Below are 14,839 nucleotides of genomic sequence, written 5' to 3'. Positions count from 1 at the left end.
AAGAAATTACATTCTTATGTTACTCTATCATAAGGTCTTCTCATGACCATATTGAAAAAACTTATGACGTTGCTCACGATCTGTTAGAGTTTGATGAAACAGAGTTGGATTATAGAGGAAAATTGTTAGTTATTTGAATAAGTATAAAAGTGAAAAATTTTACTTACTCACATTGGCCTTGGATAGAAAGAATAAATTGAAAAGTAAAGATGAGTGGGCCAAAGAATTAGATGACTTATTTTGTTTAAGAATGAATGAAGTCATAAACGAAAAAGGACATGCATGGTGGGCAACCACAATAGAAGAAATAGTGAAGGTCCAACTATTCTTTAATTCTTTAAAACAAGATTTTGTTAGCATTGATAAAGTGGCAGAATATGTGATTAAGAAGAAAAATGATATCCTACAATTTAACTAGCCATATGACACACTTTTTGACAAGTGGATGGTAGATATTGCTTCTAATGAACAATTGGAAGAAGTTGAGAGTGATGATGATGAGATACATGAAGATGAAGTACAAAGCATTGATACACTCCCACAGGATCAAAGGAAAGAAGAGGATAAAAGCGAGCAACCAATTTCAGTTGCAGGTTCAGAGCCCCCCAATGATGACATGGTTGAGGAAGAAACAAGAATAAAGGTGGTTTTATCAATTCATGATTAAGCCGGCAGAGATTCCATAGTTGAGGTTGATTTGCAATTATCAGAATAGGACACAACATTGACCAGTTTGATGGCTACATATTTTGAGGAATTAGAGTAGCATAAGAGTAAGTCATGGAATTAGTAGCATTTGGTGATGTAACAAAACTGGGGCCTACCAAAGAAATGCCTTATATATAAGTTTTCTGTTATATGCAATTTTGTCTTTTATGATAGCAAAATGTAAATATCTTTTGTTATAAGGGACAACTGTCATTTTCTCTTAACCTGAAACTTGTTGCATCTCATAGTATATAAGTGAGATTTTAGGGCTAGAGAAAGGGCCCGATCTATTGTCTTTCAAAATTATTGTTAAGTTTATCAATCCAAGTTTTCTTGATGAACACTTAGTGATATATTTTCTTAAAAATTATGAGAATTGTGTCAATATGACAAGATCTTAATGCTTAGTCTTGAGTTATTCTGAGTATTGTTCAATTGTATGCAAATTTTTAAAAAGAAATCAATGCAAAGATGAGCTATCCCCACATCTTTTCTGATTGAATCATGTCTCCATTTGTGCTACGTGGTTGTCTTGAAATTGTATGAGCAAGTCTTATTCAATTGAATGCAATAAATCAGTTTGTATGTCAAATTACAATTGCTTTTAATTCAAAGAATTAAGTAAATGCTTTTAGTGAAATTGATAGGATTACCATGATAATAGACGGGATGTCTGTAAGAATGAGTTTTAGTCAAAATTGCTGATAATATTGATTGTAATGCAATCAATAAGATCTAGGAATTGAATAGACTCTGGATCCCAATAGATTAGGCATTGATCTGATTATATTGGGCTACAGAAGGAAATATCATGAAGAACCATTAAGCTTAAATTTGAAATCAATTTTACTATACTGTTTTGAAGATCATCAAAGAGGGTCAACACTCGTTTACATTTGATCTCTGATCTCGTTTACTATTGTCAAAAATATTTGTAAACCTAAGGAGAATTGTGACCAAATCTGCTTATAAGGGATGTATATCATCTTAAAATGTCAAAGAATGAACAAACTATGTATACGTTAGAGATAGGAGATGAGAATCGGAATGAAACTAAAAAAAATTCTCCTACAGTACCATTCATTTTGAACCATCCCTCAGGTATACCCACCTTGGTTCTGTAGAGCCTAAAGAGTAGAAAACTAGGCTTGGTTTTGTTGAAGTTGGATCCAAATAATTTGCATACATAATTGTTAAGGGGAAATAGCTGATCGCTAGATTTGTGAGTATTATTATCTTGGTATTGAACTTTCATTGTTCAGTAGTTGAAAAAACACCAATAGATGGGAAGTCTACTTCTGGCTTTGTTTTTTGTCTTGGTTCTAGTCCTATCAAGTGGTTTTGTAAGAAGCAGTCTGCTATAGCATTATCATCTACAAAGGCTGAGTATTGAGCAACAATGTTAGCTAGTCAGGAGATTTTGTGGCTTTGACAGTTGATGATTGAGTTTGGATTTCCTCCTGATAGTCCCACTATGCTTTGGTGTGACAATCAAAGTGCCATACATATTTCTCGCAACCTGGTGGAGCATCAACATATTAACAATATCGAGATCCACATGCACTTCACCTGACAATTGATTCAAGATGATGTTCTCCTATTGGAATACATTCCTACAAAAGCTTAGGTTGCTAACATCTTTACTAAATCTTTTGCATCACCGCACTATCTTCAATTGTGCACAATGCTTGGGGTGAAGGAAGTTGTCTTGGGGGGTCTTAGTGAGGCCTTCCTTCCTTTCATGTTTTTTAGCATGTTTTCTCATCTCTTTTTGGAATAGAGTTTTCTTCATGTGGTTTTCTCTATTTCTTTGCTTTATAGAGATTTGGTTGTGAGTACATTCCTACATAAGCTTAGGTTGCTGACATCTTTACTAAATCTTTTGCATCACTGCGCTATCCTCAATTGTGCACCATGCTTGGGGTGAAGGAAGTTGTCCTTAGGGGGTCTTAGTGAGGCCTTCCTTCCTTTCATGATTTTTAGAATGTTTTCTCATCTCTTTTTGGAGTAGAGTTTTCCTCATGCGGTTTTCTCTATTTCTCCGCTTTATAGAGATTTGGTTGTGATTCCATACCTAATCAAGCCTTGTTGCTAGGACCCAAGTTTCCTTCTACTTAATAGTTTCCTTTCTTGATGTAGGAGTATCCAAAGGTATAAGGGCAATCCTGTGTCACCCAAAAAAATGTACTTAGACTTAGTTTCTGTTTCATGTGTTTTCATTTTTGGACACTCATTTAGGTCAAATAAAAGTTCCAATTCTCACAGTTTCACTATCAGTGTGTTAGAAAATCCCGAAAAAATAGGAGCATGTAATTGAGCCATCATTTTGGTGAACTAGAAGGTGTGAATTGGCCAGATGAATGTAATTGTAATTTAGAGCATTCCAGAAAAAGAATAAGGTCAAAAGGCCACACGGTTTGAAAGTTATTGCAGTTTTTCGAGTTTTGGAGACCTCCTAAGAATGCTTCAAAGTCAGGTTAGGGGCATTAAATGACCTCGAAAAGGGCTGAAAAATGGGGGACGAGCAAAGCTCGTCCATAGGGCTATAGAGCGCTTCGAGAGCTTTCCGGAAATGTAAACGGTTCGTCAATCGGAGCTACGGTTCAAAAGTTATGCCTCCCGAAAGTTCGGTTACCATTTCTAGATTCTTCTAGATTTGCACCGACTTCTAACGCAGCTTCTGAAACCTTCTATTTGGTCGGTGGATGCCTACTAGCACTTTCTAGAATGTACTCCTAATCCTTAACCCTTCGGAGTCTATTTAAGGAGATTTCTGGCATTGTAAAAGGCAGTTCGGAGTGGAGTTTGAGAAGAGGTACTGAAAGGAGAAATTATCTCCAGATTTATGCTATTGTAAGCCCTTAGGGCATGTTCTGAAGTTTATTTTCCCTGTACTGTTGTACTAGCTTATTTTCTCAAATAATATAATATCCCCTTTTCTGTTGTGTCCATTTTGTTCTTGGGTTGTGTCCCCATCATTTCTTTCGTTTGCATTATTTGTAGCTACATTGTCGCTCATCTTAAGAGAGGGTGTTAGAGTAAAAGGTTTATTATCTTTTACTTACTCTTAAGATTTCACTATTGGAGTTTTGACTTTTGTCTCTTTGTGAATATGACATTTAATATTTGTTTTCTTTTATTAAATGTCACATTATCTCTTTAGGGTTTCCCTTTTGAGAATGGTTGATCTCCTCTTATAAGAATTGATCCCCTTGTATTTTGTAACACTTCTTTTTCATTTTTTTCCTCTCTTAAATACAATTTTCATCTTGAGAGTCACTCTTCCCTTCTTTGCTTCATTCTTCCATATAATAGGTTATTTGCTTGCAGGTGATCGCTGTGGCTTCTATGAAGTTGAGTTCTGTATCTATTTTGCACACCAACTTCTACAAGAATTATGCTACTACAGGTTTAATAACATGTAAGTGCATGTTTTATCCATGTTATCATATGGATATTTTAAAATTTCCTATAAATTTTAATTTCCCCTATTTTTATATAACCATTCCCTAGTCGTCCCCAAAATTGGTAGGAAAAAATTCCGTTCCAAAAACTTGTCCCCCCATCCCTTGCTGTCCCCGTCCAAGAAACTTGGGGAACCTTGGTTGCGACATTAAATAATAAACCACTGGATAACGAAAGGATGATGGTTGCAATTTCTCTCATATCCAACTTCTCTCATTCCTCATCAGCCCTCACTAAAGTAATGCCACTTCCATTGCATCTTCAGGATACCAGAATTCTTTCCTGGAGTTTTTCCATCCTCTATTTATCTGCATCTTCTATCTTCCCAGAAATTCTTCACAATTTCAAACTCAGTTTCTCCAACAAGCTCTAATACCAATTGTTGATTCAAAATACAGATAAATAACAATTAAACTATAAAGAAACAAGAACAAACAATTAACAGACACAAAACACCGGATTTATGCAGTTTACCAATTTGAATACATCCACAAAAAGCAAGAAAAGTCTCTTTATTGTCTCTGTCTTAGTTTTTACATAGAAGCTAATATGCTTCAGCAATAAAACGATAATAGAATATCCACAATGTTTTTTGTTTTATCTTTGGAAGTCTCCACAAGAAATACCACAAGCTAGGGATGGAGGGAAGCAAAAATGAGTCCAAGAGGCTGCCTGTTGCACTTCACTATCCAACATAGTTATCTAGAATAACAACAATAATGAGACACTTCCCTATCCAAATTGAATTGGCACTGTACGTCTGAAAGTAATATTTCAAGGACACAGACATATATGAATATGAGTGTTGAGTCTTTAATCTTTTGAAACACTATCAAAATGAAGTTCAAATGCTTAGAGGAATTTGAATGTGATTGATGCTTCTCAAAATGATCTCATAAAATGTAAAGCGTGGAGCAAAAATTTGCAGAAATTTATAGTAAAAAGGTCTTAAGAAAGAAATTATAAATTTTCCTCTAATTATGCTCCAAGTCTACGTGACACTTGTATCAAACAAGAAACAAGCTCGGAGTCAATTATTTGTTCTCAAACAAGCTTAAATTCGTCACCAATAAGTCCAACATGAACAACATCCCTCTCTGAAATGATGTAAATGGTTGTCATTGCATCAAAGTCCTCAGATGGCACTGTTGGAAATGAACTTGATTAAGGAACGAAAGTTGCCACACACTAGAAAGTTCCCAATAACAGATGAGTTTCCCAGCAGTATGTCGGTGCAAACTTTGAAGTACTTGCTATGCCAGCAGAAATGTTAATCTTTCTGCTCTGCTTCCTATTTTCGCAAATATTCTGCTGAATATATAGCCCGCCTCCTCCATTTGGATCAAAATATTCTCCAATCCTGCTCATGTGAAGCTTCTTAAGTACCCAGACTGTAAAGACAGGAAAACTTGGGGACAAGTTTAGCTAAAATTCATCAACCTTCTGGACACCACTATAAACAGTAGTTCAAAAATATTCAAAAATTGTTAAGGTACTATGTATGTGTATTAACAATCGCTAAATTATTATCTGGCAGAAAAGAGAATTTCAATATGTGTGTCAAAGTGTACCTATATAATCATATCAATGAGACCATTAAGTGAAAAATGAATAATCACCTTCAGAATTAGGGAATTTGTAGTCATTTATGGCTTTCAGTTCCTTTGGAATTGGGTTCTCCATAGACATTCCTCATGGAATCAGAATACTTCTTGATGTACCATATGGGATTGGGAGACTTCTAGAGATTACCCACATAAGCTGTGGGCCTCTAGCCATCCCCTGTAAAATCAGCAGAGTTTTAGTCATCTCCTATCACTTATTTGGTTGGAGCACTTCTACACCCAGGCTGGCAATCCCCAATCCAGGGGGCAGCTTGGGGACAAGGAAGGAGTCTCCTCTGAACTACAGCCCAATGGCATCGCTATGGATAATTTCTTAGTCATTCCCTTAAGGCACCAGGTTTGGGATGTGTTTCTGGGGAAAACTATCATAACCTTTCTGCATGTGTGGGTTTGATTTGCCTGCTACAACAAAAGCATATGTCCTTTTATTGATTTCAATCCAACTGCATCCTGGCGTCTTTGCCACATTATTGTCTTTCATCATCTTTCGCATCTTCTGAATATCATCCCACCTGCCAGCTGCAGCATAAATGTTTGATAGTAGCACATACGGTGTAGCACTGTTAGGGTCTAAATGAAAAAGATGGGTCGCAACACGTTCTGCGAGTTCTATATTGTTATGGTTTCTACAGGAACCCAGTAAAGACACCCACACTGTCGCACTAGGTTCAATTGGCATTTCTTTGATGAAGTTTTCTGCTTCATTCAGAGCACCAGCACGCCCTAGAAGATCAACTATGCAGCACATGTGTTCTGTTGTTGGAGTTATATGATAGATTTGCCTCATGTAATCAAAGTATTGCAAACCATCATACACTAGGCCCGAATGGCAGCATGCAGACAGAACTCCCAAAAAAGTGACATCATCAGGGCTTAAGCCAGACAAAAGCATTTCTTTAAACAGTTGAATGGCCTCTATCCCAAGCCCGTGAATTGCATAGCCTATAATCATTGCATTCCACGAGACGACATCTCGTATACACATTTTACGGAAAACTATACATGCATGGTCAATGGCACCACATTTGGCATACATGTCTACAAGGGCGCTTTCCAAAAAGACATCAGGCAGAAATTGATTTCTAAGAATGCAAGCATGAATCTCCTTGCCATGATTCAGAGATGCCAAGTTGGCACAAGCTGGGATGACACTAGCAAACGTATCTGTGTTTGATTTTATACCTACTAATTGCATTTCTTGAAAGAGCTTCAGAGCCTCATAAAAGTGGCCATTCTGTGCATAACCAGCAATCATTGCCGTCCAAGAGACCACATTTTTTTCTGGCATTTCCTGAAAGAGTTTCAAGGCTTGATCAAGAAGTCCATTTTGCACAAGTCCTGCAATCATTGTATTCCAAGAGACTAAATCTCGCTCCGGCATTTTTTGAAAGAGTGACATACCTCCATTGATGTTTCCAATCTGGGTATATCCTGCAATCATTGTATTCCATGAAAACATATTTTTTGATGGCATTCTGTCAAAAAGCTTTATTGCTTCGTCAACCTTCCCATTCTGTATATAAGCTGCAATCATTGCAGTCCATGATACCACATCCTTCTCAGGCATTTCTTGAAATAACTTTGTCGCCTCATCAATCCGCCCATTTTGTGCATATCCTGAAAGCATTGCATTCCAAGAGACCACATTTCGTTCAGGCATGGATTCAAAGAGCTTCAGGGCTTCATCAAGGCACCCAATCTGTGCATATGCTACAATCATTGAATTCCATGAGACCACATTTCGCATGGCCATCTTGTCAAACACCTTACATGCATCTTGTATCCTTCCGCACTTATCATACATATCAATAAGAGCACTACCCACAAAAACACAACATACTGAAACACTTCTAATCAATTTTCCATGCACCTCCCTGCCACGATCCAATGCTCGTATGTTTGCACATGCTGGAAGCAAACTTGAAAATGTGTCTGAATTTGGCTCTGCACCTGCCTGTAGCATTTCACGAAAGAGATTCACAGCGCTGTTAAAATTCCTATTCTGCACATACCCTGATATCATTGCAGTCCAGGCCACCACATCCCGTTCTGGCATTTTTCTGAAAATCTCCAGTGCCTCATCTATCTGCCCATTCTGTGCATATGCAGCAACCATGGTAGTTCGAGAAATAATATCGGGTTCCTCCATCTTCTCAAAGAGATTCCGTGCCTCGTTGACCAGTCCATTCTGGGCATATCCTGTAATTGCCAAAAAAAAAACAATGGATGTACTTATTTCCACTTCATAATTCCTCGACAATTTATTTTCATATTGGATTCTCAACTTATCTTGATAATAACTTAATTCAAATCCAAAAAACCCACGGATTTGTAGTTTAATGGTAGGAAGAACACTCAAGTACCTAAGCAAATATAGTAAGTCTCCTCACTGCACTAATCAGGTGGCCCACAACTTTTCCTGATCTGTGCCAGGCAACAATTAGGGTATATTTAAGGATAACCCTCGTTTACATGGTTTCCAAGCTCACAATTCTTTACAGAGCTCATCAATCATGCACACTGGTAATAGCTAAAACAACCATCGGATAAGAGTTGGCCTTCTCTCGACCAACCAAAGGGTATGTGAGAATTGGCCTTGCCAACTAGCCAAACGGTAAAACTGGTAAATACAGAGAACTTCATGAACTAAAAACATGTAAATGTTAGAAAAAATAAATTTGGCGCCAAGAGACATATTTCATGCAACTAAGCTCTACAATATGCATAGACAGCCCATAGCCTAAAACAAACATCATCAAGAGAAAAGTTACAAAACAACTGAGTATATCTAAATTTTCTTACCTGCAATAATCACTGTCCAGCACACAGAATTTCGTTTAGACATTTTGTCAAACATTTGTCGTGCATCCTTCATATGTCCGCATTTCACGTACATATTTACAAGCGCACTCCCTACGAAAGCATTTGTCCCAAATCCTCTCTTGCATATGTCTGCATGGATAGCTCTACCTTGTTTCAGATTCCCCAAGTTTGCAAAGGCTGGGAGAACGCTGGAGAAAGTAAAGTCATTGGGTTCGATTCCCTCCCTCTGCATTTGACAAAACAAATTCAACGCCTCGTCATAGTGTCCATGCTTGCAAGAAGCTGAAATCATAGTGGTCCATGAGACGACATTTCGCAGAGGCATTGCTTCCAGAACTCTCTGAGCTTCTCTCAGTCTCCCACCCTTGGAATACATGCTTACAAAAGTATTCCCTATAAATAAATTTGGTTTGAAAACATTCGAATCTATTTTATCTAATAAACCCAATGCTTCATTCAACCGCCCCTGCTTATACAGTGCAATCGCATCTCTGCTCAAATCCATTGGAATATTTTTGTAATTAGGATTTTCTATACGAAGATAGTTTGTATGGAGATTTTTGGCAATTTGAAATTTTAGCATGCAGCCCATTTTTTCCTCGTTCTTAGCCATTGCTGTTGCTCCATGAACTGTTGCTGAAGGCCATAATCTAATCTGCATTTTAAATTGAATTTGTCAGCCATTCTCTACCATTTCAGTGATTCTGTGCTATTGGTTTGGTTTTCGAGTTCAGTACAACACCCGCATTACAATAAGATGGCTCTTTAGATTTCGTAGTTTTTTCAGGTAGCAGGTTAAGACAAATGTAGTTCTCAACGTTTGACGGCACTATGGAAGGTTTGAAGTTCTGACACAAACGTTAATGAATGAAGGCAGGCATTTTAATAACTTCTATGAAACTAGTTAGTTTATGGAACCATTTTTATGTTTTTTTCCTATGTCAGTCTTATTTTGTGTAGTCTTCCTCTTAAAAAGTTGATGTGCTCGACTCTCATTTAAATTATTTTCGAACCGGATATCTTGATAAGCACATTGAAAGATAAAGTACCATTCCATTTCAACACACCCTTTACTACAATAGATGCACTTTCTTTCTTTCCAATCTTTCTTGGGTATCACGAACCTATTATTGGGCGTTCGTTTTGCACGAGGTCAACGACAGGAATCCATAGTGTAATTTCTCTTTTGAAAAGCAAATATTTTTAAGGATCCACTCCAAGTTTCAGTGTTTGTCTTGCGACGTAACAAAATCCGCTCAGTAGAAGATAAATGTGAATGTTCACGAGGAGACCTTTGTTGGTTCCAAAAACTCTTTTACCTTGGAATCAAGTAAAATTTGTTCGTTGTCTCAAAATATCACACCAAAAGAACAATATTTTTTGTATTTTCTATTTTTTCAATGAATGCAACTACTATGAGGTCCTATTCTAACAGGGGGGTTAGCAAAGCAAATAGCGAACTTGAAAGCAAATAACATGAAATCAAATAACTTGAAATTGAAACTCCTAGATGAACATAAGCTACAGAACACAACACGCTGCGAATTAACCTTCGAAGAAATCGGTAGGAAACCAATGAAAACAGGAGCAGCGCTTCTTAGAATCCACTGATGCAATCGTCGGTGAGAATCTTTAACAAATCGAATGATGTTTCACTTTTCATCAAATCGCAAAGCCACGGAAAGTGCACTCATGTGAGACAAAAAGCTATGTAGACACAATCGAGTGATCTCTTCTCAAGCTCGTTACGTCAACGGAATTCATATATCTGTAGCAAACACCAAAACTAAAAGATCGCACAACCAGAAACAATGCAATAAACCTTTGGCTCATTCACAATCTCATGAATAAAATTCACAAAACAATGACACATTCAGGTAAGAATAACTACACTCCAAATGCTAGCACCAAAAGCATAACTTTATTGCATAATAACGACGGCCCTTTTTACATTTTACAATGGGGTATTTATAAGAAATCGTCTCCTCAATTTGTGTTGAGAGTGAGAGATATCTTGATGCAATAAAATGCTTTTAAAACATTTAAACAAACTAAATATATACAAACTGACAATCTAATTGGTGCTTAGAGGGACTCCATCCATATTTTATTCATTAATTGGATGCATGAGCCCTTTACATGTCAAAAATAGAGAAAACATGAGAGAGAAAGTAGGAGGAAGCCATCAGTCGAAGTAGAAGTGCATGGAGACACCAAAAATAGAAGCTAGCTCTTCACTTGGTGTGTGTTGGAGTTAACTTGCCATCAGAATGTGCTCCCAATGCATGGAAAGTGATATTTTTGAAACTAGCAGTCAACTGTCGGCGCACCTCTGAATTGCGGAGCTAAAAAATGCAAAGCTGCGGAGCTCAATTCGCCAAAAAATCAAAGTTCTCAATTTTGAAAACGAAATCTGAGTTTTTCTCAAATGAGGTTTTAGATCACTTTTTGTATATGCTCCATGCCCCTTTTTGATGATTTACACCCTCTTTATAGCCAATTATTTTCATAAACTTGCACTCCCTCTGCTTCTTCAATTGAAAATCTCAAGGCACCTGCATTGAATCTTGTCCTCAATAGCTGCATAAGATGAGAAACTTGATTTGCTTTATGTGTCCAACTTTTGTATCTTTGACCTTTGTCTTCTCTCCACCTATCCAATCCTTCCCGACGAGAAACCAAGTGATCCAGATTATCCAAGACGATCAAATGTTTGCAACTTTTTCATATTTTTTCACAAATTTTCTAGACGTTTTTAAATGACCCTTTTTGAGGTCTTTTGCTCAAAATTTCAAGTCGGAACCTTCGTCGGTCTCTAAAATTGGGCAGCTGAAGGCTCACTATTTTAGGGACTGAAATTAGATCTTCAGTTCTTCTTTCCAACAGTGTAAGCGGTTTTGAATTCCGAGGCCCGAGTCAAAATTTATGACCTCGACAAGTTGAGGATGTCATTTTTACCTACAAAAGAAGCAAACATTAGTCCGTAGAGTTAACAATGCATAGTAAAGACACACTAGCTACTCAAACAAAACTGGAGATGAATCCTAAAATCTAGCTAAGTCTGAAATCCTGAACCCCTAAAATTTGGCTAAGTCTGAATTTCTGAAGCCCTGACATTTCTTAAAATCTTTACCTTATTTCAGGGAGGTCTGAAACCTATCTCAAAAGATTCGTTGCATATATTAAAATATATCTTAAATATAAAAAATTAATACTTAAACAATATATTTTAAACCCCTCTCATGGTTATTCGGACAAAACTAAAGGTGAAAGGGTAGCTTGGCAAGGACGCATGGTGCTTTGGAAGCACGTGGCGTGAATGTGCATGAGGCGCCTTGGTCATGCGCGCGGACGCGAAGTGCTCGGCGCGTGCGGTGCTAAGTGCTTGGTGCTCGGTGCGCGTGGCGTGCGGCGCGCAGCGCTGGGCGCGGGCGCACGATGCGAGCATCGTGTGAGCGCGTGGTTGTGGGCGCAGTGTGTGGCGCGCGAGCATGGAGGCACACGGCGCATGGCGTCGTGGTGCGAGTGCGCATCTCGTGGATCATGCAAGCGCGCGACACTTTTTTTTTCAACTTTTTTTTTTTGTTTTTTTTCTTTTTTTTGATTTTTTTGTGATTTTTGGACTCAACTTTCTAACTTATTTAATCGAGTTTTCTTCTCCCGACTCCCAAACTATGAGTCCAGGAGTCAAAAAAAGTAGGAGGTCCCCATTCCTAGTAAGGAATGGGGTGTGTGTTGTGGAGACCACAACAAATAGCCCCGAAAAAAGAAGAAATGACCAAGGCATTTCTTCATTAGCAAACATTCTTCCACTATGTGTCAAATACCAACCAAGCTTCGAACATCCCAAACGTCTTTTGGATGACTTCTACAATTAAAATCTCAAAATTCAAAACCTTCAAGCTCAGTGTGTGCATTGTATTCATTTCCTTTGACGTGTCAGGATGCAGTCAATCAAAGTTTTCTAACAACTTGAAAAAATCTTCCACTCCTTCCAGCTCATTCATTCGGAATCTGTGCGAAGGCTTTTTATCAATCACTTGCTTGACTAGATGAGAGAATTAGTTTGAGGGCTCTTGGCAAGATGTCACGTTCTTTTAATTTCTGGCCTTTTGCATAATTGCTCTATGTCATTCAAAATGTTACTTTTGATTAAACAATATTTTGAATATATGATGCTTTGTTTTGAGAGCGTATCCTTTGCCATTTCAGATCTTAGAATCCTTCAGACTTAACACCATTTTTTTCCTTTTTAAAATTTTTTTTTGTATCCTGACTACGTTTAGACTATGTAGTCAAAACATCAGTGTCATTTCTTGGATTCGATCTCTTATGAACATCCCTTGTGTTCCTCTTTTAGAACTTTTTAGGAAACTCTCATGCCAAACAATGATCTTAGCAACCTTTCGAGGAGACCCCTCCTGTTTGAACTAGTTAGAGTTTGGATCATTTCTCGTCATCTTCAACTTGAAATTGAACAACTCCTAATACAATCAAATCTTTAAATTTGCAAAGTGTTGAGAACTTGTTGGTCTAGACTTCTAATTTTCAGACTGAAAGTCCCCTATTTCCATAAGAAATGTTCCTTGCTTGGTTGGTATTAGAGACACAATCATCCAAATGTTTTGACAAAGAAATACCTCTTCCTGAAATTGGAACCAAAGAGTGGTTAGTAAAATCTTGAAAAACATCTCAAGTACACCTTACCCCCGGGATTGACAGAACTTTGAAAGAAAACACACGACTGAAAGAAAAATAGACAACAAAACCCAAACAAAAAGATTCGACTCAAAGAAAACTAACACCTAACTAGAAAAACTAAAAAAGACTAAGAAAAATAAAAACAAAAACAAAAACTTATCTAAAAAAACCTTGAATAATAAGAATGTGGGGTAGTTGTCAGTAGATTTCTCATTACGTGCAATAGTAATGAACCACCCCATATAGTTCTCAAAAATGCTAACTTGTCTTTGTACTCAGAAAAATAAAGTCTGGACAATCTTGGTTCAAATTCGGGGCACAAATCACACAAAATCAGAAGTTGTGGTAACCCTTTATGGCCATGATTAATCCACAAACAAGTTCTCTTACCTTTAGCATCATATTCAAATTGAAAATCATCAGAATGAGAGGGATAATGGAAAGATATCACCTGATCTAGCAAGTCCCCCACCATAGGGGTACACTCACACATTGTAATTTCTCCTTCTGGTGGTTTCATCTCATGGTACACCACTTCACGCACACATGAAGACACTTTAGGTTCTGCTCTAGGCTCCTTTAGACTAGGGAACTCAATTCCCAGCCTCCCTTTCGAATTACAGGATTCATTACCATCATCGACCAAGATGTTTTCTGCCTCATATCCCAAAGAAGCTTGTTCAAAATCATATTTTCCCTCCATTGCAATCTCCCAAGGTAACAAGAAATTGGGGCAACTTTCTTCTGAATGGAACCCAAATGGATGGATTCTACATGACTCATTTATTGCATGGTTTGATATGTGTGTGGAATACCCACAAACAAACATTTCCTTAGTCAGGCTTGAGACCAAATTGAACACTCTATCCATCTCTTCTAATGAAAATCTTGTTTTGAAGGAGGTATCTTATCTTTATCTAATGGGGAATCAATATCATAGTAGGAAGAATTGGTATCTTCTTCTTGATGACTTTGTGATTCAAAAATCTCACCAACCTCAGGATCTTCTACATTTCTATCACCTTTTGCAACTTCATGGAGTTTTGGAACTTCAAAATTTCTCATGTCCTCAAGATCTCTTGGCATATCCACACTTATTGTGACATCAACACTTGGAAGAATTTCTTCATTGAATGGGAACACAAACTCCTCTTGATCATCTTCATCAAGTAGTCCTCCTGTAGATTCATCATATGATTCAAACATCATTACACTAAACTGCAAAGGTTGTTTCTCCATGATTTGGGGAGACTGATCCGAAACATCATTGTGCTCATACCCATTTTCACTTGGACTCATTCCTATAATATTATTATTCTCATTGTTGATGTTGTTGTCGACGCCAAAATTTTTGCTCTGATTTTGAGAATAATTGTTCTGGGTAGAAATTTGTCTTGGATGATTGCCTTGGTTTCTTGAAGAATTTGACTTTATTTTGATGAATTCATTGGATAAAAGAGACATTGTCTCCTTCATGGCCTTAAGCTCTCTAGCCACATCATTTTCTACTTCAACGG

General features: G+C 37.4%; 1 protein-coding gene across 2 annotated transcripts; it reads right to left on the bottom strand.

Moving 5' to 3' along the window:
- Positions 1-5,121: 5,121 nt before the first annotated feature.
- Positions 5,122-9,530, bottom strand: LOC149564120 (pentatricopeptide repeat-containing protein At2g13600-like). Of its 2 annotated transcripts, XR_016364160.1 has the most exons (3): positions 8,601-9,530; positions 5,793-7,997; positions 5,122-5,533 (listed from the first exon to the last, which is right to left on the bottom strand). XR_016364160.1 is itself a non-coding variant. In XM_089827197.1 (2 exons), exons 1-2 carry the CDS (start codon positions 9,280-9,282, stop codon positions 6,124-6,126), a joined length of 2,556 nt encoding a protein of 851 aa, XP_089683323.1. In that variant the 5' UTR covers positions 9,283-9,530; the 3' UTR covers positions 5,775-6,123. The 2 variants fall into 2 exon arrangements, 1 of the variants encoding a protein (XP_089683323.1); XM_089827197.1 differs by lacking the exon at positions 5,122-5,533 and having other exon boundaries at positions 5,775-7,997.
- Positions 9,531-14,839: the final 5,309 nt, after the last annotated feature.

The sequence above is a fragment of the Cupressus sempervirens genome, chromosome 4, assembly GCF_028749045.1.
Source record: "Cupressus sempervirens isolate cs-2001-9-10 chromosome 4, ASM2874904v1, whole genome shotgun sequence".
NCBI lineage: Eukaryota > Viridiplantae > Streptophyta > Pinopsida > Cupressales > Cupressaceae > Cupressus > Cupressus sempervirens.
Note: the sequence above shows the minus strand (reverse complement) of the source record. Positions and strands in the feature narration are given on the sequence as shown.